Here is a 21,041-nt window from a genome sequence, read left to right as displayed (position 1 = left end):
CTCAGGAAACCGTAAGAACATATTATTCAATCGTAAAGGTGATAGTAGCTCGAAAGTCAGGGTTCATTGATTGCAGCTATCCTAGACTTTTGAAGGATAGCTTCTGCCTTTGAAACTCACGCTCTGGCCAAGTTTTCTCATTCTTTGGATCAAGGACAGCATGTTTGGCTATGCCAACCTCATGATCACATGCATATACCCCTTATTGTTTCTTATGATCAATAAAGCTTGGTAGATTGTTCTAAGAAAAACTAATACCATTAACGGGGGCCAACTTGGCAAGGAGGAAAAGAAACTTCACTAGCAAAGCAGCAAACCAGTGCAGGGTGGCAACCTGACCCGGCACTGCTGCATCCAGCATTTGCTGGAATCAAAAAGGCCTCTCCGTCCATTGGCAACGTTATGAATCAAGCTAATTAACGAAGGCAGTCAAAAGAAGCCACTAATTAAAATGCGGTGCGCATTCTTAATCGGCGAGGCCCACATGGTCACAAAGATACTAGAAGTACTATTACTGCTGTACTGTACCACCATTTGTTGATGATAGAGCTGGCTTGTCGGTACGCAAAGTATCGTGCATGTGTGGAATATTTTCTTTACCTTGCGCGGCGGGCGTACCAACCTACCAAGACCCGTATTTTATAACCCACTAAAACCTCCTAAACGCAGCACGAAATCTCCATTCCGATCAAAGTTTTTGTACATTAGCACCTGCACACTAAACTTTGGGCAGGAAAAAGAGGTTAGATCGACACACTAATCTTCATAGTGGGATGCCAAAGCGAAGCGCCGAAGAAAAGAGAAGAAAAGAAAAGCGGCGAGGAAAAGAAGCAAAAGAGAAGCCAACGCAAAGCAGATTCGGGCCGTCGAAGGCGCCACGTATGGAGATTACTACCAGACCGTTGTTGATCTCCGCCCATGGTGGCGATCGCATATGGTAGCACATCTCCGAAGCCGAAGCCGCTCGCCCGCCCGAAAATGGCGGCGTCTTCTCTCTCCTCTCAGCTTAATTCACACTCTCTCCCCTCCCGGTCTGTCTTTCTCTCACTCTAGAAAGCAGGACCGAAGCTGCGCTCTGGCTTTGGCTTTTATCTTCTTCTTCTGCGTGCGAGCTCTCCGCTCGCACCGCCCGCCAAATGCCTCCCGCCATCGCGCTGCTACTCGCGCAGCTGGTGCTGTGCGGCTGCGTCTCGCCGGCGGTGTCTGCCGATGCCGTCGTCCCCAGGCGGGTGCTGCACCAGCCGCTCTTCCCCATTGAGTGGACTCCGCCCCCTTCGCCGCCGCCTCCACCGGCGCCGGACTTCACCTCCGACCCCAGCCCTCCCGTGGCCACGCCCGATGCCCCTCCCGTGGCCACGCCCGATGCCCCTCCCGGCGACTTCTTCCCTCCGGCACCGCCGGTGTCCAGTGATGGTGGTGGCGGTGGCGGTGGCGGCACGGTTTCGTCCCCTCCAAACACCGTCACCGCCGATGTCTCCACCCCGCCCTCTCCCACTGCTGCTGGCCACGGCCCCAAGAAGGCGACCATAGTGGCGGCCGGGGCAGCCGCCGCCGCAGGGGTCGCTCTGCTCGGCTTCGCCTGCGCTTTCCTCATCACCGGCCGCGCCCGCCGCCGCTGCGACTCGCAGAAGCTGCTCGGCCCCGACGGCGGGCCGGCGCTCCGCCGCACGGCCCCCTCCGCCACTGACTTCCTCTACGTCGGCACGGTGGAGCCCACCACGCCCGCGCACCAGCGCGGGCCCACCAGTGCCGATCTCGCCGGGTCCCCGTACCGCAAGCTGCGGAACGAGCGCGCGCGGCGCGCGGTGTGCCGCGACGAGGCCACCGACCACCCGAGCCCGGAGCTCCGGCCGCTCCCGCCGCTGCGGCGCGCCACCACGATGGGCTCCTCCGACGAGGACGCGTACTACACGCCGCGGCAGCGCTCTGGGGGCTCCGGCGCCGGCGGCGGGGCCGGCAGTGGCGTGTACGGCGAGACGTGGAGCGAGGCGAGCGCGTCCAGCCCGCCCACCACCACAACGGCTTCCCGCCGCAGCCTCCCCAGCATGACCAGCGACTTCTTTCCCCCGGTCGCCGCCATCGCCGCGCTCCCGCCGCCCCCACGGTCCCGCCGCACGCGCACGCCCCCGCGCACGCGCTTCTCCACTGGCTCCACCCCCGACGCCAAACAGGCAATCTCGCCATCCCCGCGGCCGGTGCAACCCTCCAACCCACCTTCACGGCCACCGCCACCACCTCCTCCTCCTCCTCCTCCACCACCACCGACAGCGCCGCCCAAGTCCAACACAGCTCCAAGACCACCACCTCCTCCACCACCGCCACCGATGGCGTCAACCAATAGCCTCCCTCCAAAGACGGGGGAGCCGACATCCAGGCGCCGGTTGCTGAAGCCGCTGCCGCCGGAAGGGCCCCGCATTGCCATGCCGATGCCGATCACGGCGGCGGCAGCGGCGGAGAACAACGGGAGCACGTCGATGCGGGCAGAGGACGACGCGGCCGGCGGCCTGCCGAAGCTGAAGCCGCTGCACTGGGACAAGGTGCGGGCGACCTCCGACCGCGCCATGGTCTGGGACCAGCTCAAGTCAAGCTCATTCCAGTTGAGACCCTGTTTTCACACTAAACGCTCTCTATCCGTATATGCCGGTGACCTCCGAACTGTGCGTGATGTCGAGGCGTCTCTTTCAGGTTGGACGAGGACATGATCGAGGCGCTCTTCATGAACAACTCCATGCCCGCCGCGCCGCCGAGGGACACCGGGAGGAAGCCCGCCGTGCCGCCGTTCAGGCAGGAGGAGAGGGTGCTCGACCCCAAGAAAGCGCAGAACATCGCCATCTTGTTGCGCGCCTTGAATGTCACGCGTGAGGAGGTCTCGGACGCGCTCCTGGATGGTGAGTGTTTGTGCTGCAAGCCTGCAACTACTGTCATAATTTTGCGCCGAGTCTTTTGCGCCCTTTGATGAAATTTCAGCTCATTTTTCACCTGATTAGCATTCGCAAAATTGAACCAACTTTCCACTGTTCTTTAGCTAAGAAATATGATACTCCCCAATTCTGTTTGCAAACCTCAAATTGAGGAGTTATGTTTGATTGTGATTAGGTATCTAGCATAAGGATGCTTTCGGTGGTAGGTAGGACACTCTTTTCATCTGATTTTGTGATTCGTGTTTTGCTTTCAATGAGATTCACATTTGGAGCTTGCACTTCGATAGTGATAGGTACTAAGAATTAACAGAAACTTCCGGTTCTTGACAATAAGACCTCAACAGAATTTACAAGGACTTGGAATCAATAGGGGAAGAAAATGGCTCGACCAATCCTTTTCTAGTAGGAAGGTTGTGAACATCCAGCAATTGATGAACTGATTGTTTTTTCCTTTCTTCCATTATAACCGATGGCGTCGTCTCACTCGACTTCCAAAGTCCAAAACCTAAAATTTGCCCTCCGAATCAAACGTTCACCCTGATTTCTATACATATTCTTTTTCATACTTCTCAATGGAGCGTTGTGCTGTTTACATCATTTTTCTGTACAGCAGTGTCCACTGACTACATTATTTGTTCTCCCCATTTGAACAGGCAATGCTGAATGCTTAGGCAGTGAGCTTTTGGAAACATTAGTCAAGATGTCACCTACTAAAGAGGAGGAGGTCAAACTACGAGATTATAGCGGCGACTTAGAGAAGCTGGGTACCGCAGAACGCTTTCTCAAGACTGTGCTGGATATACCTTTCGCCTTCAAAAGAGTCGACGCCATGCTGTACCGAGCCAATTTCGAGACTGAGATAAATTACCTAAGGAAGTCTTTTGAAACGCTAGAGGTATGCACTATTTTTAAAATCCTATTGTCATTTTGGTACCGCACATCCTTGACTTACGTATCAAATATCAATATCCATACTCAGCTACTCCCACTGCTCGATAATTCATTTTTGGAACGGAGGGAGTATTAGACATGTGGTTTGCTCACATTTCATCACTTGTTTTCAGGCAGCTTGTGAAGATCTTAGGGGCAGTAGGTTGTTCCTAAAACTCCTTGAAGCAGTGCTGAGGACCGGGAATCGGATGAATGTCGGCACGAACCGGGGTGAGGCTAAAGCCTTTAAGCTTGACACCCTCCTCAAGCTCGCAGACGTCAAGGGAGCTGATGGCAAAACCACGCTGCTGCACTTTGTTGTCCAAGAAATGATCCGATCAGAAGACGCGAAACCTGAAAAGGAAAATACCACAGCCACCAGCTCTAAAGATAAAGGCCTGAAGGTTGTGTGCGGGCTGAGCAGCGAGCTCGGAAACGTCAAGAAGGCGGCTTCCATGGACTTCGATGTTCTGCACGGGTACGTCAGCAAGCTCGAAACAGGCCTCGAGAAGATCAAGTCGGTGTTGCAGCTCGAGAGGCAATGCACGCAGGGCCAGAGGTTCTTCACCGCGATGCAGGGCTTTCTGAAGGAAGCCGACAAGGAGATCGAGATAGTGAGAGGCGAGGAGAAGCGGGCTCTGGGGAGAGTGAAAGACATCACCGATTACTTCCACGGGGACGCCGCGAAGGAGGAGGCGCACCCTCTGAGGATTTTCATGGTGGTGAGGGACTTCCTCTCGATGTTGGATCACGTCTGCAGGGAGGTTGGCCGGATGCAGCAGGACAGAACCGTCGTCGGGTCGGCGAGGTCGTTCCGTGTTTCGACGACAGCCCCGTTGCCGGTCCTAAGCTTGTATGGCCAACGGCGGCAGAACAACTCCGACGACGATGATGATAGTATGTCGTCGTAGGAGAGGGTGAGGGTGGTGGTGGTGGTGGTGAAGGAGCAGAATGAATTTTGCAATGGACATAGCACATATGGACTGTGATAGCTTTAGCAGCCGCGGCAAATGTATGATAGTGATAAGTAAGCACATATTTAACCTTGGGACGACCAAGGTTAGGAGAGATCGGGGTGTATACGTTTGGAACATGTGGAATTTTTTGTACAAATGAAGAATAATGACAAGAAGATCTTCCTCTTTTCGTTGGGTAGTTTGCAATGCTGAGGCTTAGAAGTAGGCTGCTTCACTAGTTATCTACTCGCAGCAGCTACACATGGTCACAGGAACCTTTTCTTATGTATAATTATGTTGATTCATGTAGTGGGGGACTAGTGGTGTAACCTGGAAATAATTTTTCAGATGACCACCAAATTTCTGTCTGCGCAAATAATCAGGAACCAGCCCAAAATTAAACTTTTTTTTATCAGAACAACTGTAAACAACTTACATTCACCCACTGTACAATCTCCTCTTTCAAATTTCTCCTGCGCTTGGAAAAACAGGCAAATCTATCAGCCATACCTTGGATGGATATGCTTTATATATCACTTGAAAAGCACTAGTACTAGGCCATCCTTCCTTCCAGATATCTCTGCAAGTAACAGAATGGTGAAAAGGGGAACCATCACTATGTGTTAGTACGATTTAACTGTAAAAAAGCATGGTCAAGGTAAAGGATGAGAGCACGGCTGCCATGGCATGCCAGCGACGCCACCGCCACCATCATCTCCTCCATTGCCGGCAGCAGGCCTTTTCCTCTGTACTGTACAGGTGAGGCGATCGATGGAGATCACTTGAGCATGTCCTCTTTGCGTAGAGATAAAGAAAGCACCGAGGGAATAACTAGGGCGAAAGTATGTCGCTAACCTTTTTCTCCCAGGCGAATGATGATTCCAAGCTTCACGAGCCTGCCTTCATTCCTTCCTGTAGTCTGTAGAGTAGAATGGAGACGTGATGGGAGTGAATGAGCCGCTATCGTGTGTGAGTAAAGGTAAAAACAGAGTGAAGCAAAGGGTATGGCATCATCAAGGATGGATGGTTCCTTAGTGACGCCATGATTGTTACACTTGAATTCATAATTCTCCTCTGGAGACGCCATGGCCTCGGCCACTCTCAAACATACCGGATTTTGGACAGAAAGTGTACCCATTTCTGTGCCGTAAAAACTAAGGGATGAGGTTCCCAACAACAACGATTTCCAGTCTACACATAAAAAAGAGAAAGTATCTCCCGTTTCTATGAACCATTGCGGCCACACATTCACACACTATCCAATACAAAACATGACATGTTCCAAAGGTGCACATCAATAGGCCACGCGGATTTGTTGGATCAACATAAAACCTTTCAAGTACCAAAAAGGAAGCAGTTCCTGGCGTGACCAGGCTACTTCACGGTAATTCACCTTTAAGAATTCTCACATTTCATACATCGTCTTTTTCAAAACAAAAAAGTATCTATGGGGGCTGCAGCTGCATGTTGTGTATCATGTAATTGGAACAACCAAAATACAAGCTTGGCTTGTGTGAACATCATCTGTCCCTCAAAACCACTTGGACAAATTTACACTTCCTGTTGCACTTCAAACGGTGGTGCGAGGCTAAAGCCCTGTCATTCCTTGCATATGCTTCCTCAGCGCCTGATCCCTCCGGTTATGATTCCGGCCGCCTCTCCTTCCGCCGCCTCCACGGGGGCCTGGCCCTCCTCGAGCGAAACCTTGTGCTGCATTACGGTCTTCATTGTCCTCCACTGGATCGTCATGGTTCCTGTCCCCTCTTCTTGCACCACGGCCAAAACCTTGCTGGCCATGGTTATTCACTTCTGGCCTGTTGTCCTCTTCCCTGTCCCCTCTTCTTCCACCACGACCAAAACCTTGCTGGCCATGGTTATTCCCTTCTGGCCTGTTGTCTTCGTCCCTGTCCCCTCTTCTTCCACCACGACCAAAACCTTGCTGGCCATGGTTATTCCCTTCTGGCCTGTTGTCCTCGTCCCTGTCCCCTCTTCTTGCGCCACGACCAAAACCTTGCTGGGCATTAGGATGGTTGTTCACCTCTGGCCGGTTGTCCTCGTCCCTGGCCCCTCTTCTTGCGCCACGACCAAAACCTTGCTGGACATTAGAGTGGTTGTTCATTTCTGGTCGATTGTCATCATCCCCGGTCCCTCTTCTTGCACCACGGCCAAAACCTTGTTGGCCATCGTTTACCTCTGGCAGGTTGCCATGGTTCCTGCCGCCTCTTCTTCCATCACGGCCAAAACTTTGTGGCCCACTAGAATTCTCGTTCTCCTCTGCTGGGTTACCCTGATCCCAGCCACCTCTTCTGCCCCTGCCCCGACCACGGGGATTCGAGCCTCCTCTGCTGAAGCTGTTTGCATGACCACCCTCCTCTTCCTCCACAACTCTATGCTGCCTGTTGGGAACTCCCATAGGTAAATTTCCACCAATAGGTAAATTTCCACCACGACCAAGACCATGAATTGTATCTTTCTGAGTATTGTTTAAGACTGCTGCCTCTCGAGCATTTGATACAGCAACTGAACCAGCAACCTTGTAGCTGTAGTTCTTCCCGTCCTTGACATAAAACTGTGGCTTCTTCTGTGAAGACCAACGTGGGCCACTGGAGGAACCCTCAGCATCATTGGCGCCCTCTGCTTCCTCGTAACTTGACTCCGCCACGCTGAAGCCAAGATCATCAAACGAGTCATCATACTCATCCTCGTACTCATACTGGGAATCAAGGACAGCTGACTTAACAGCGTCTTTGGCTTTTTGCGAGTCTAGAACTGCAAAGTTGGGCAGATCATCATTGGTCTTCCTTGTAAATCTACCTTGTGGAACTGATGATGCAGATGAGGCAGGAGCCTTGGATGCTGATGAAACTGAAGATAAATATGAGATAGGAGCCTTGGATGCTGATGAGACTGAAGAAGATTGGGCTTCAACTTTATGGGGTTTATTTGCAATATTAGGAATAGTTTCCACTAATACGCCTTTGCCTTTATCTTTCGCAACACTAGGTGCAGATTTTTGTTGTGGCATCTCTTGTAACGAAGTATCTAAAGCTAGAAGATCCTGATGAAGTGTTCCATCTAGTATCCTTTGGATAACTTCCTCAGGGTTCTGGTTGTAGGCTTCCAAGCAAGCAGCAAGGAAACCTTTCCCATAATGAGGAAGAAGGTCCCTTATCTGACTAATCTTGGACTCAATGACAGCAGCTTCCTCATTCTTCTGTTGAAGTTCACCACCATGGGAAGATATTGGCAAATCAGGGACACTATTCCAAGAAGTGACAGTGGATCCGCACAGCCGTGATATGAACTGGAACTGCTCATCCTCCATGTATATCCATCCTGTTAAGGATTAGCAGGAACACATGGAATAAATCAATAGAGTGTTTGGCATCAAAAGGAATATGATAAATAAAACTTTGAATCATACAAATGTGGCATGTACATCAATCGAACAATTCTACCAGGCTTGTAACACTTTCACATGACAAAATCTATAGGAAACCAAAACAAGTGCTTTCTTATGAAGTCAATAACTCAAAAGTACCAAATGATAGGAACACAGATAGAAGTGCTGCACTTGATTAGTACTTCCTCCGTCCAGGTTTATTGGGCCAGTCTTATTTCGTGCCAAACGTTGACCGTCCATATGACCCACAAAATGAGGTATATAGTACAAAAGGTAAACTATTGGATTTGTATTTGAAAGAGGTTTTCCACGGTATAATTTTTGTGACATATGGTTCATATTTCATAAGTTAAATTTTATGGTCAAAGTTGACCCAAAATACGAGGGAGCCTAATAAATCTGGACGGAGAAAGTAGGTACAAGTAACGCTGTTGGTGCCTTAACTGGGGCAAAAACAGTGGAAGCCATCAAAAACTGGTAAGTATGACAAACTCGTACAGGATGAAGCTATTTCAGCAAGCTTGAAAAACATTTCCTTTTGACACTGAATTTCATTCTTCCTATTCTGAGATTGACTGAGAGCATTCTACTATCTCAAACTAGAACAGCACCAAACAATATAAGCCTATCAACTGTGTTAACTCACACACAGACATGCGATAAGTACTGTGACAGCACACCAACAAGATAAACGAATTCAGTACACATATGCAAGAGATCAGTTTATGGGGCAATGAAACCTTATATTACTTCTCCAAATAAATCTACAAAATCTCATGCTATTTCTGAAAGAAACAAAACTAATGATGTCGAGATAATTCTGACTGAAATTTTGACACAATAAGTACAGGGGGGCCAAAAGGTTGTGCGGAACTTTACAAACATAAGACGCTAAGCAAGCATTCCATTGAGAAATTTGATCAATTACCTTTGTTCCGAATATCGCCAATCCGGCTCATCAACTGAAATTCCTTTTGAAGAGCTTGCAGAAACGTCTTTCCAGGATTCCCTTTAGAAGAGTAAGTAGCTTCTCTATTGATATCCTTGAGTATTTGAACTATTATTTCTCCCCTGATCATAGGATCTTCGACTTTAGCTGGAAACATCTTAGTAGATGCTTGGACATCCTCCTCCTTAAGTTGATAATTTAAATAGCAGAACTCTAATAATCTCCAACCAAATCCAACAGCTCTCTTTGATAGCATTCTTATGCCAAGAACTATGTCATTAAGTATACTTTCAGACGAAGTCTCTCCATTGCTTTGGGAACTGGACATAACTTGAAACCCCTGAAGCAAAGATGGTAACAACAAATCATACAAACTTGCAAGGGTGTTCAGCAATTCCTCAACTCGATCCCTGCAAATCAAGTAGTACAAAACGATCAATGCCTAGTTAAGAACACATGCACCAACCATTGGGATGAATGAATAGAAGCTTACCCTCTTTCAAAAGAAGCACATAATAATAATGCAGCAGGCTGGTAAGCATCAGCAAAGGCATCCAGAGTAATAATTGCATCATTAACAAAATCCAGCACCTGAGGGAAATTAAATTCGCAATTAAGCATCAAAGTTAAGCAAAAGAACAACAAATATATCAGAACAAATCTAGAATCCTCTATTCCTAACTAGCTGCAACCCACTGCCTGTTTTTCCAAGCCATGCAACCATGCCACATCGGCAAGCCATGCATGTAAGTATAAGTTACATTATTTGCATTAGCATATCAATGCAGCGCTACCACATCATGTGTGTAAGTCATAAGTTAATTTTTCTAATAAGTATTTTGTTAGCTTGGACACGGTATATGGGTTGGGCGCTTGGAGCATACCTATGGAGTTTATCCTTCACATTTTTTTCAGGAATGCACTCTTTTAACTGCAATCTAAAGGTTCTTTCTCTTTTATATATCATTTTGTTATATGCTTCATATTTTTATTGTTTTGAAAGTGTAAATAGAGACCACTCTTATATTTTGTTTTCGTTACTTTTAGTTGTTTCTATAGCACCTAATTAGGCATTTCTTTTAACAAGATAACCACAGAAACGCGCAGGGTATCATCTAGTAGATAAAACTGACCTCCGAGAAATCTTTCTGAAGCTGGGTATGTCCACTGACATTTGGTCCAGGTGAACTGAGCACCTGCAAATCAAATTACAATTAAGTTGTGTTTATGCAAGTTCTGTAAGATCTATCTAGGTTGGCATCATTTCGCTGTAAATGCACGATCTATTCTTTAATTCAATTGTGTTGTTAACATTTTAACCATTTTAAGCAAATGTATCCTCACTCTGAATATAATATATTTTTCCTAAAGAAATAAAAGAAAATGTACCATCAAATGTCAATCAACCTCTACCCTGACCTAATGCACGTTCAGAACAGCTAAAGAACAATGCAATTTGTCAATTAACGTAATTTCAGATAAAGCAAGTGACATAACAGGAATGCTAAAAGTATATATACATCATATTTAGCTGCAAACATATGGCACTAGTGCAACAAAAGGATCTAAGATCAATACAACTACTATAAGTTGCACCAAAAGGTTGACTGAGCAGTCCCAGGAAACATGATACACTTCTCAGCTAAAGGAGTCTATCCAATATCACAGTTTTTTTTCCTTAAGAAAATAGGACAGCTCCAGGCAACCACTGCACAAGTGAATTATATAAAATTCAGGAATAATTTTCCGCGTAAGGCGAATGAACAAACTGAAATCCTTTTACAAGCAATGTAAATGCACGTCTCAAAAAACATGAACATTAAGTTTCATTGTCATCAACTTCAACCCTGCCCTAATGCGCGTTTAGAACAGCTAAAGAACATGCAAATTGTCAATAACATAATTTGATTAATTTCAGACAATGCAAGTGACATAACAGTAATGCTAAAAGGATATACAACTCATATTTTGCTGCAAAATATGGCACTAGCACAACAAAGGGATCTAAGACCAATACAACTATAAGTTGCACCAAAAGGTAGAATGAGCAGTCCCAGGAAACATGACACTTTGCAGCTAAAGGAGTCGATGCAGCTTCACAGTCGTGTTTTTTTTTAACTAAAGAAAATAGGACACTCCAGGCAACCATTGCACCAGTGAATTATATACTAAATTATTGATCAGAAATTCAGAACTGATTTTCCTCATTAGGCGAATGAACAAACTGAAAAACCTTTTACTAACAGCGCAAATGCACTTCTAAAAAAACTTGATTGAAAACGGAAACAAAAACACTAGCTAAAGGAAATGCTGGTAGTTCTACCATAGGCACAAAGAATTTCTCCCATCAAACTATTGTCTAGATGTTGCTACCCGATAAATGAAGAAAGAAGCTTATATATGGCATCCATCATTAAAAAGTGACCAAAATTCAAGTAAGAAAAAAAACCTGTAGTGAGTCCATGCATCTGTCCTGCATTGTGTGGAAAATGTCCAGGAATTGGGGAAGGACAGTATTGATGCCATCGAGTAAATTGGGCTGCACAATGATTGCATTTGTAACCTGGAGATATAAAATCATTATTAACTGTAAGCATTCATAGCCCATAATAATAATAATAAATAGCTTGAGGATATAGGAACGGCATAAAAATGTAAAACAATAATAGTACCAACAACAAATGAAATGCCTCAGGAACCAACCAGTGAACTTGTCAACTCCCCATTGTCATGCCCATATATAGCACATATATCCAACAACTTTGGTAGATCAAGCAGTTTTTTCTCCTGTAGAAGGGCTACAGGGGTACAAATGATTCCACTCAATTCTGCACTAAAATCAATGAACGCACACAATGATCAAAGAAGTAGTCCCAATCTCACCTGTATGCTCCTTCGTACTAAGGGACTCACCCGGGCCTGATCCAGGATCCTTGTTTGATGATCTAACACACAAACAAGAGACACACCACAACAATTATATGCAACTCTTGATGCCATACACCATCTACGAAAAAGGTTTTACAGATATAAAATCGAAACTTGCGAAATGATAGAAATCTCACATGCGGTAGAGGACCATAAAGACACGGCGGCAAAGCTCAAGCTCCCCAACAACCAAACCAGCAACTGTCCCTTTGGGGCCCCTGTGTGGCAAATCATACCACCGGTGTCTGAATTGTAGGTAACTATCTAGGAATGCATGCAGAGAGGCATTCTGTGCCACTGCGGAAAAAACAACTATAAGTATTACATGTCACTAACAAAGTTAAGCTGCTTGTAGGCTGTAGCTCTGAGATCTCTTCATAAGTTCTAACTCTAGGAGTGAAAACATTAGACAAATCACAAACAAAAACATGATCATCTCGCAATTTCTCCTGTTGAGCTATCTAGTCGTTAAACTATTGTTTACTGGGACCTGTTCCGGTTAACAATTCTAGAACACAACAGAGAGCCTGGCGCGGTGGTTAAAGTACCAATGATCAATACAATACATGTATTCATCAGCTTTACTTTGTTACTGTAGATACCCATTCAGAGAAGATGCAAGGAACCACATGCACATAGCTTGATAGCTATCTAGTGTTTGATAGTGAAAAATAAAATTTGGAATTGTTGAACATCTGACTAGTAAACTTACTACTTGAGCCAGTGCAATTCATCAGTGCCAAAGTTATATATGCACCACAGACAGCAGTTTTGCTGATATATGGAAGAAATCAATCAAACATTTAAGATTGCAAACATAGTTCAAAAAGGCGCTCGCCTAGGCGCGCTTAAGCTCTGGGCATTGGCCCTAGGCGCTCAAAAAAGCGGCCGGCCAGGTCCTCTGGCAAAAAATCAGCGTTTCCGGCGAGGAATCACGTTTCTCAGGCAAGAAATCAATCTCCCCTTCGAGGATTTGACCTCCCCTGCAAGGATTCATCCTCGCCGACGAGGATTCAACCACTCCGATGACAAATTGACTGATTCCGGCGGGGGAACGAGATTCTCCGGCGAGATATTGAGCTTCACTCGCTGGTTCCCACTGGTGTAAGCAAGGGACAGAGGAAGAGGGAGAGAGGCGGCATCATGCAGCAGGGGAGAGAGGACAAGGGGGAGAGGCGGCGTGAGGAGGAAACCTAAATTTTCTGTCGACTGTGCACCATATTAAAGCTTTAGTAGGAGAATAGGAAGATGGGCCTGTGATTTAATGGGCCTAATTGCGCCTAATCACACCTAAGCTAGAAAAGCGCAAGTAGGTGGCCAAACGCATAATTAACACCTAGCGCTTTTCCGAACTTTGATTGCAAATAAACTTCCAAATCAAGTAGCCAGTACAGATAAGATTTTCAACAACTTAGCTGGGATATTAACTAGATTCCAGACATAATCAGAAATACAACTGAATGCCAACTAACCACTCAATATATCTATATGTGTAAGCCATGAACCAGTTAGTTGAATTGACCACAACACTTCTCCAGATCACAACCCGTTGAGAAGTTTAATATGCATGTTTACAATAGGCAGGAAAATACAATATATCATAAGTTAATAAAAATGCAGGCGGTATTTAAAAAATGTCAATCAATTTGTTAAGCAAGGCAGCAAGCTATCAAGCTATACTCAGCAAAGTGTGTAAATAAGATATGTACGAGTTCAAGCATGAATGAATCCTCAATTTAAGCCACCATATGTACTATACATTCATAAGTCAGTGACGGTATACTAAACTACTAGATCAAAAGTTCGTGATAAGAACCACTACAAATCTTTACTATCAAAGCACTCGACCATTTATAGTGAATTGTAACCATCTGTAAATAGATATTCGCTGTAGTTTCATGATATATCCATGGCTTAGCAAATTACACAGACAACAAAATGTATGCATAAGAATTCGCACTAAATTGCATTCGAGAAACTGTTCTAAACCAGACAAGCAAATCGAATGTTGAAAGGCCAAGCTCCCAAGCTTCCGGCTCAGGTTCCCAATCCAAAAACTAAGGTTTATGATTTGCATCCAATGCACATAGGAGCTGTATTGTATGGTTACCCTGGCGCCAGAACTCGCGAGGCTTGGCACGGAGGAGCGACGCGAGCGCGTCGTTGAGGAGGTCGACGACGGCCTGCGACTCCTGGGCGTCGAGGCCGCCGAGCCCGGCCGCGAGCGCCTCGTCGTGCGGCAGGTAGAACACGAACCCATCGGCCGCACCGCCGCCGCCGCTGCTGCCGGCGCTAGATGCAGGCGGGGTGGCCGATGATCGGAGGGCGGTGGTGAGCGGTGGTGGGGGCGAGGGTTTAGGAGCGGAAGGGGCGGCGGATTTGGGGACGTAGCGCTGCTGCTGGTGCTGCGGCGGCGGCGGCTGCTGTCTCGGCCCGGAGTTGGGAGGGCGGCGCTGGTAGGAGGGTTTGGGTTGGTGGGCGGGCGGCGCGGACGACATGGCTGGATCGGGGGAGGAGGAGATGCCTCCGGTAACGGCGTTCGACTGGGGGAGGCTTGAGAGGGGAAAAGTCAGTAGCCTTCTCGATTTCAGGGGGCACTCCCGGAATTTGGAACCAGGAAGCTCTCTCGCGAGTTGCGAAGATATCTGCCTACCTGTTTAATTTATAGAATTCCCCTAGTCTTTATCTTTACCTCTTTATCTTTATCTTTACCTCTTTATCTTTATCTTTACCTATATATATATATACTAATAAAGCGGCTATCGCTTCCGGTCATCCGTCGTCGCGCACGTTTTACAAAAAAGCCCCTATGGTTTTCCATTATTCAACCCGCAGTCCTTTTTTAAAGTGGCTAATTTGTGAAAACGTTTCGTTCTTGCAAAAAAGGCCCTGCAGTTTGGGGTATTCAACCCGCGTTCCGACCACACACAGAGCACGGGCGCCTCCTCTCCTTCTCGCCCGAGGAAGTCCTCGCCGCCGCCAGCACCCACGCCGCCTGCTTCCGGCGAGCTCCGGTGCCGCGCAGCACGCCCCCGAGCTCCCCGCGGTCTGCGCCTCCCTCTCCTCCTTCCAGATTCTCTGCTCCCGGCCTCTACCGCCCGCTTGCAACCCCACCCGGCCCCGTGGCTAGGGTTTCTGGCAGGGCTTCGCCGGCACGTCTCTGGCGGCCCCAAGTTCGTCTCCTTCCTTTCGGTCAAGTCTTGGTGGAGGTGGGGCGGCGACTTGGTTGTGGAGGAAGGGAGCATGGGGCGGCGTCAAGTGGGTGGAGCACGTGCTTCGCTGCGAGGGTGGAAGAAAAGCATGGCGGATACGGTTGCGTCGTGTAGGCGGGGGAGAAGGACGGCCGTGCGACCCTATCATCCTCTGGGTGGTGGTCTTCGTGCTCCATGTGGAGACTAGGTGGAGCACAGACAACTGTTGTGGCTGAAGGTGCTGGGGCTGACGAGCTCCTCCCCCTACTGTATGTGGATTGGGATGGATGGGCACTGGGGTGATTTGGGGATCTGGCTGCTAATGTTGCGATAAATCGTTGTAGCGATTTTGTGTGATCTTGGGCCGCTGGCTGTACCTTATCTCTTGTGGTCGGCCAGGCAGCCACTATTCCCAGCGGTCGTGTCGCTGTTATCTGCTGCACATCTTTATATGGATGTAGCCTACGAAGAATAGGAACAATCACTACAGAGCCTGAAGATTGTTTGTATTTCTTTCATTGTCTTTCACTGATCTATCATTATTTGATTGGTCCATGTAGATTTAGATAACATGAGATGAGCCGATGATACGTACTACTATCTGATGACACGATTATCTACTGCAGAATTGTTGATGTATTTGTGCTGACAGGTTTTGCGAGTACTTGAAACACATCCATTAGAGGAATTAGAGTTACGAAGTTCTGACCTGGTTCTTGGGGCAATCTGAAAGAGAACTTGGTGATTTCAAGTAATTCTAAGAGCATAGGCCTTATCCTTATTTTTAAATAATGGTAAGAGCATAGATCTCATGGACCAGGAATTAATCCATCAGGCAAGCAGAAGACTGAACGAAACAGTACCTACACATATTATTTCCAAGATGATTAATATTGTTTTCTTTACTGTAAGGAACCAGCTTAATTAAGGCCTTTATGCATTGAACAAACTACCAAGATTTTGTATCTTTCTGTATGATTCATATTGCATAGACACATGAGTAGCGATGGGATACTATTTGGTATGAACAACATCATCATCTTGTAATTCTAACATGTATGCACTTAACTTATTTATGCACATAATAGTGATGCGTCTTACGTATCTGTCTATTGTATCTGAATCTTCAATGCAATTAACTGCTTAATTTGCCTTCAACGGGATTGAGTGATCTGGCATATAAGCTTAGCTCAGTGGTTCAGGTTATCACTGTTAGTTTTCTGGTCGTGTAAGTTTTTAGACTTCTTGAGGTAGCTCAACCAATATGGCATAAAGCTATGAAGGGATTTTGCTTGGAAAGATTACTGAAAGGATAACTTAACTTCATTTTATCCCCTAGATTAGTATAAGTATATATTAGGCCCTCATTTATTTAGATGTATACCTTGCATGGCAGTCTTGTTTAAACAGATTTTTGGGGCATTAAGCAATTCATACTCTGCTCACCATTATTCCCATGTGTGTTGTTAGCCAAGCACTTGCTTTTCAATATATCCTTTCCGATGTTAGGCTGGGCTGCGCGATTCTTCAGTGGCTGCTCAATACAGTTGTGGTGATCCGGGCGACGAGGATATTAGGGACATCGGCCCGGCGGAGTATGGTGCGTCAGCTATGAAGCCAGATCCGCAGGCACCAGGGACCAGGGTGGATCAAGAGGTATGGGTGTCTGAATTCTGTGTTGTGAATATTTGTGCTAATTTTCTGGTGAGCCGTGACGACGGGTAGAGAACGGAATTAGGCGTTCATTTTGCTGTAGTGTTCGCTTGCGGTGGCGTAGGGCGCTGTGGTGAAAGTAATTTTCTGATAGAGGTGCTGTTGTGAGTATGTGTTCTGTACTGAAAAAATGCATGTACTTATGTTGCTGAAAGGGGTTAGGCTGTTCTGCCGGGTCGGTGCGAGAGTTGCAAAATGATTTTGCGTTGCTGCACCTCAGATTTTGTGTGCCCATGGAATTAAGTTGTGTGTTTGATTTTTCCGTCATACATTTAGAGTTATTTTTTATGCAGTGTTGGATGCAAAAACAAGCTGTAGATCAGGTGCATAAGATTTTGTAGGGGTAGTGAAAAAGTTGGTATCTAAATCCGTGTACAGAGGGCGGGTGATGAGCTCATAATTTATGGTGGGAGGATGGGGTCTGTGTTTTGCATCGCTCAATGAATAAAATTGCACCGGAGTTCAGGAATGCTGTCGCCAAGGGACGGGCGCCATTTGGGGTAATTTCAGGAAAGAAAAACAGTGTTCTGTCCTGTGTGTTTCTTTTCTGAAAGCCTTCACGGCCTTCCTTGTGTGTTTTTGTTTTGTTTTGTCTTAACTTTTTTTTAATCATTGTTCGCTGGATTGGTAATTTTGTTGTGTCTAAAGTGTTTCTCCCTGAACGGCAGGTCGCTGATTTGGGTTTTGCTTTATCGCAGAGTTCTTGTGGAAGCGAATCCGACAGAGCGAACCCTATGCCTCATTAGCATGGGTACTCTTGAGAAGTCCATAATGGTTTTTGCAGAGGGCGTCGACAGAGGCATACGACTTTTACAACCTGTATTAGTGGGAAAATGGGTTTAGTATCAGGCATGGGAAGAGCCGATTGAATCCTGCAAGCGGAGGACCATGCAGGAGACTGTTTGTGGTTGCTCAGTAAGTATATCAATTAAAAATTCAGTTCTCCTTCATATTTGCGCTGGATGAAGGGTCTGGTCTGATGGTAAAACATCCGTTGGAGCAGGGGGATGCTTTGCGTGAGAATACAAGGTCGTGCCGCTATGAGTGTCCTGCGATAATAAGGCTGCTACGGACATTAGATAATGGGGGGGGGGTACATAACGGAGCACCGGGTAGAGCATAACAATGTTATGACGCCAGGAGAGATGTTGCACTGGCCACCGCACATACACATTGATGTGTACATGGGAGACCTGGTGCGGGCTGCGGGAATCATCCGTGGCCGCGCATTACAGTGGCGGCAGGGTGGATAATGATGGCATTAGGGACAGTGCCTCGCGGAGTCCGAGGAGTCTGGAGTGAAACCAGATTCCCGAGCACCCGGTAGACTAAGAGGTATATCGGATAACTTAGCAGAATCTGTGTTTTGGCTGACAACACTGAGGTTAGGGTGCGTCTTCACGGGAAGGAAATTGAAAAAGTCAGTGCCAGATTTAAACCGCCGTGTGGGGGAAGGTGCTGCGATGAAATTCCGTGTTGTTAGGTGCCCGCCTAACTGGCTAATTTGAAAATGTTGTATAGTTAGCAGTGGCTGTCATTTGTGATTTTTGTTCGGAAAAACCTAGGATGCATTGTGGGGTGTGGGAAAACAAATCATTTTTATTTCATGTAATTTATGTCAAACCGTACCACGGCAGCAATAATTTAAGAACTGTAGGAAAATGAGAGTTGACTTGGAATTCTGAAGTGTATCAATGACGATCCTGTGATTATCAGATTATTAATGTATTCCTTGTGCCATAAAATTTCTGCCGATGCAACTGTGAGCTCAGGGGCAATTTATTTTATATTTTTATATAGTTGCAATAAAATGCTACGGTTACCCGTTGGCTTGCAGGCCTGATTAGTGATGAATATTGTTACTCAATTAAAATGATCTGGAACTTTTTCATGCCAATAAATACTCTCTGAATTGTTTGTGTTTTGCACAGAGTTCATGTAGCAAGAAATGTGACCCGCAAAAAAAAAAGTGATGCCTGAAGGGGTGCACACGTCTCCTTGGTAAAAAAAGAGACTGCAATTAACATGCCTGATGCTTCGCGAAATGTCTGAATGAGAAAGATAGATAGATAGATAGATAGATAGATAGATAGATAGAGAGTATGCGAAGGATGGAGCATCATGTGGTCTTGAGCCATTGTACTAGCGGAGTTGATTTTTTTCTCCCGTTGCAACGCACGGACATTTTTGCTAGTCTAAATAATGAGTGTATCTTAGAAATCTGAGTGTGGTATTGTTTGATCTTTGTCGATTTTACTTTTGTAATACGGTACAATCACAGTAGATGCTTACAAACATATGTCATTGGGTTTATCTTCCCTCGATTGCCATGACATACATGTTGTTTGGACCAACTCGTCACCCACCCACATCGCCATCCTCTCCCCCCCCCTTCTTCCTGCTCTTATCTCCTCCAACCAAAACCCAACCTTTTTGTGGCGGCAGCGATGGTCGTGACGACCTACAGAGACGCTGACCACCGAGGCGGGCGGGAGTGCTCGGTTCAAGCGGCAAGAGGCGCTGCAGCACAGCTGCCAACGTTCTGAGCGCATAGAGGCAACTGCAACGAGCTAATGGGGCACAACGGGGACACATGCACGACGTGAAGGTAGCTGCTCATGGCACGTCCAGTGCCGGCACCGCCTTCATCCAAGATGGGACTAGCCCGAGGAAACGAGGTGGCAATTAACAACGAGGCATGCTTCGTCGGCAATGTGATCACTCCAACCCGGGGAGGCCACGACACATGCGAAGAACATTTGGGCTTGGAGTGCGGTGGATATGACCATGATCTGGATCTCCTCTTTGGGCAAACTCCGGCGAGAACCATAGGACGGAGGTGAGACCCCGTGCGAATGAGGAGGCAGGGGAAATGGCTAAGCCCATACGCAGTTTGGCCTCTCCTCGACACGGGGAGGCACGTTGTAGTTGCGGATGAGGGGATCAATGGGAAAGATCGACGAGGAGGGCTGGGCAGCGGGTCGACGTCTCAATGACAGCTATAACTTGTCGAGAAGGTGAGGGAGGGGACGTTTGTGGCGGTGGGTTGGTGGCATATGATTGGATCCATTCTTGGCTTGGGTGAGATATATATCACGAGGGAGAGAAAACCGCTGCCACATTGATTGAAACCAGGTTTGGGTGAAACTTACCCAATTTTCAGACTTGGCGTATCAAATGTCGCCCAAGAAATCTTAAGGGACCACTTGTATACTTTTGGTAAATTTGAGGGACCAAAAGTATACTTTTCTCTTGAAAAAACCCATCTACGATGGATATCTAACTATACACTACTAGGGAAAAGCCTATGCACAGAATCTTACCAGCAACGCTCCTCAAAAATACCACGCTACTGCTATTTAGCAGCAGCGCGTTTCACCAAAACTCGCTGCTGACAGAAAAATAGCAGTAGCGCGTCCACCACAAACCGCGCTACTGCTATAATTGCCATGACCTCCCCCCCGCTAGTTATAGCAGTAGCACTCTGTACAGAACAGCGCTAATGCTATAGAAGTTAGCAGCAGCGCGCTTCTAGGAAAACCGCTACTGCTAAGATCAGCCCACAAGTTTAGTCGCACCTTGCTCCCTGAACAGGGTGTTTACCACCTTAAATTTATTATTTCTGAAACTACCACAACCAGTTGGTCTTCACTGAACTCTATGTGTAAATTTTGTGGCCGCAATATGAGTCCTCTCCGGTTCCTACCGGAGGGGACTCATATTGACAATTCAGATTGTACACAAAAAGATCATTGATGGCCAATGTGTTTTTGCATTGATGTATTTTTTGTATAGTTACACTTAGCAGTAGCAGTTTATATGCAAAGCGCTACTGCTATTCAGATTAGCTGTAGCGCGTTTTGGCAAACGCGTTACAACTATCCCTACCTTATCCTCACGCGCACGACCGACCCTCACTCACACTGATCTCACTCTCGCCCACGTGCCGATAACGACCGTCGTCGTGCGCCGCCGCCGCCGCCTTCGTCCGTCCGCCGCCGAGGTACTCCCCTCCTTCCGTCCCTCCTCCCTCCTCCTCCCTCCGCCTGC

The 21,041-nt window shown here is 46.9% G+C and overlaps 2 protein-coding genes and 1 long non-coding RNA gene across 3 annotated transcripts; 2 read left to right on the top strand and 1 right to left on the bottom strand.

Annotated features, from left to right (window-relative positions):
• Positions 1 to 772: 772 nt before the first annotated feature.
• Positions 773 to 4,997, top strand: LOC123093067 (formin-like protein 8). Its single transcript, XM_044514953.1, has 4 exons — positions 773 to 2,596; positions 2,686 to 2,888; positions 3,575 to 3,816; positions 3,986 to 4,997. The coding sequence occupies exons 1-4, from the start codon at positions 1,137 to 1,139 to the stop codon at positions 4,760 to 4,762; spliced, it is 2,682 nt and encodes an 893-aa protein (XP_044370888.1). The 5' UTR covers positions 773 to 1,136; the 3' UTR covers positions 4,763 to 4,997.
• Positions 4,998 to 6,135: 1,138 nt separating this feature from the next.
• Positions 6,136 to 14,721, bottom strand: LOC123093065 (activating signal cointegrator 1 complex subunit 2). Its single transcript, XM_044514952.1, has 9 exons — positions 14,198 to 14,721; positions 12,225 to 12,384; positions 12,043 to 12,104; positions 11,863 to 11,957; positions 11,609 to 11,722; positions 10,293 to 10,355; positions 9,653 to 9,750; positions 9,139 to 9,569; positions 6,136 to 8,143 (listed from the first exon to the last, which is right to left on the bottom strand). The coding sequence occupies exons 1-9, from the start codon at positions 14,583 to 14,585 to the stop codon at positions 6,396 to 6,398; spliced, it is 3,159 nt and encodes a 1,052-aa protein (XP_044370887.1). The 5' UTR covers positions 14,586 to 14,721; the 3' UTR covers positions 6,136 to 6,395.
• Positions 14,722 to 14,849: 128 nt separating this feature from the next.
• LOC123093066 (uncharacterized) lies at positions 14,850 to 18,615 on the top strand. The gene is made up of 3 exons (XR_006445018.1): positions 14,850 to 16,934; positions 17,690 to 17,906; positions 17,995 to 18,615. It is a non-coding gene; the product is annotated as an uncharacterized lncRNA (long non-coding RNA).
• The last annotated feature ends 2,426 nt before the right edge of the window (positions 18,616 to 21,041 follow it).

The sequence above is a fragment of the Triticum aestivum genome, chromosome 4B, assembly GCF_018294505.1.
Source record: "Triticum aestivum cultivar Chinese Spring chromosome 4B, IWGSC CS RefSeq v2.1, whole genome shotgun sequence".
Lineage (NCBI taxonomy): Eukaryota > Viridiplantae > Streptophyta > Magnoliopsida > Poales > Poaceae > Triticum > Triticum aestivum.
The sequence above is the reverse complement of the archived record's forward strand: the minus strand, read 5'-3'. Positions and strand labels throughout refer to the sequence as shown.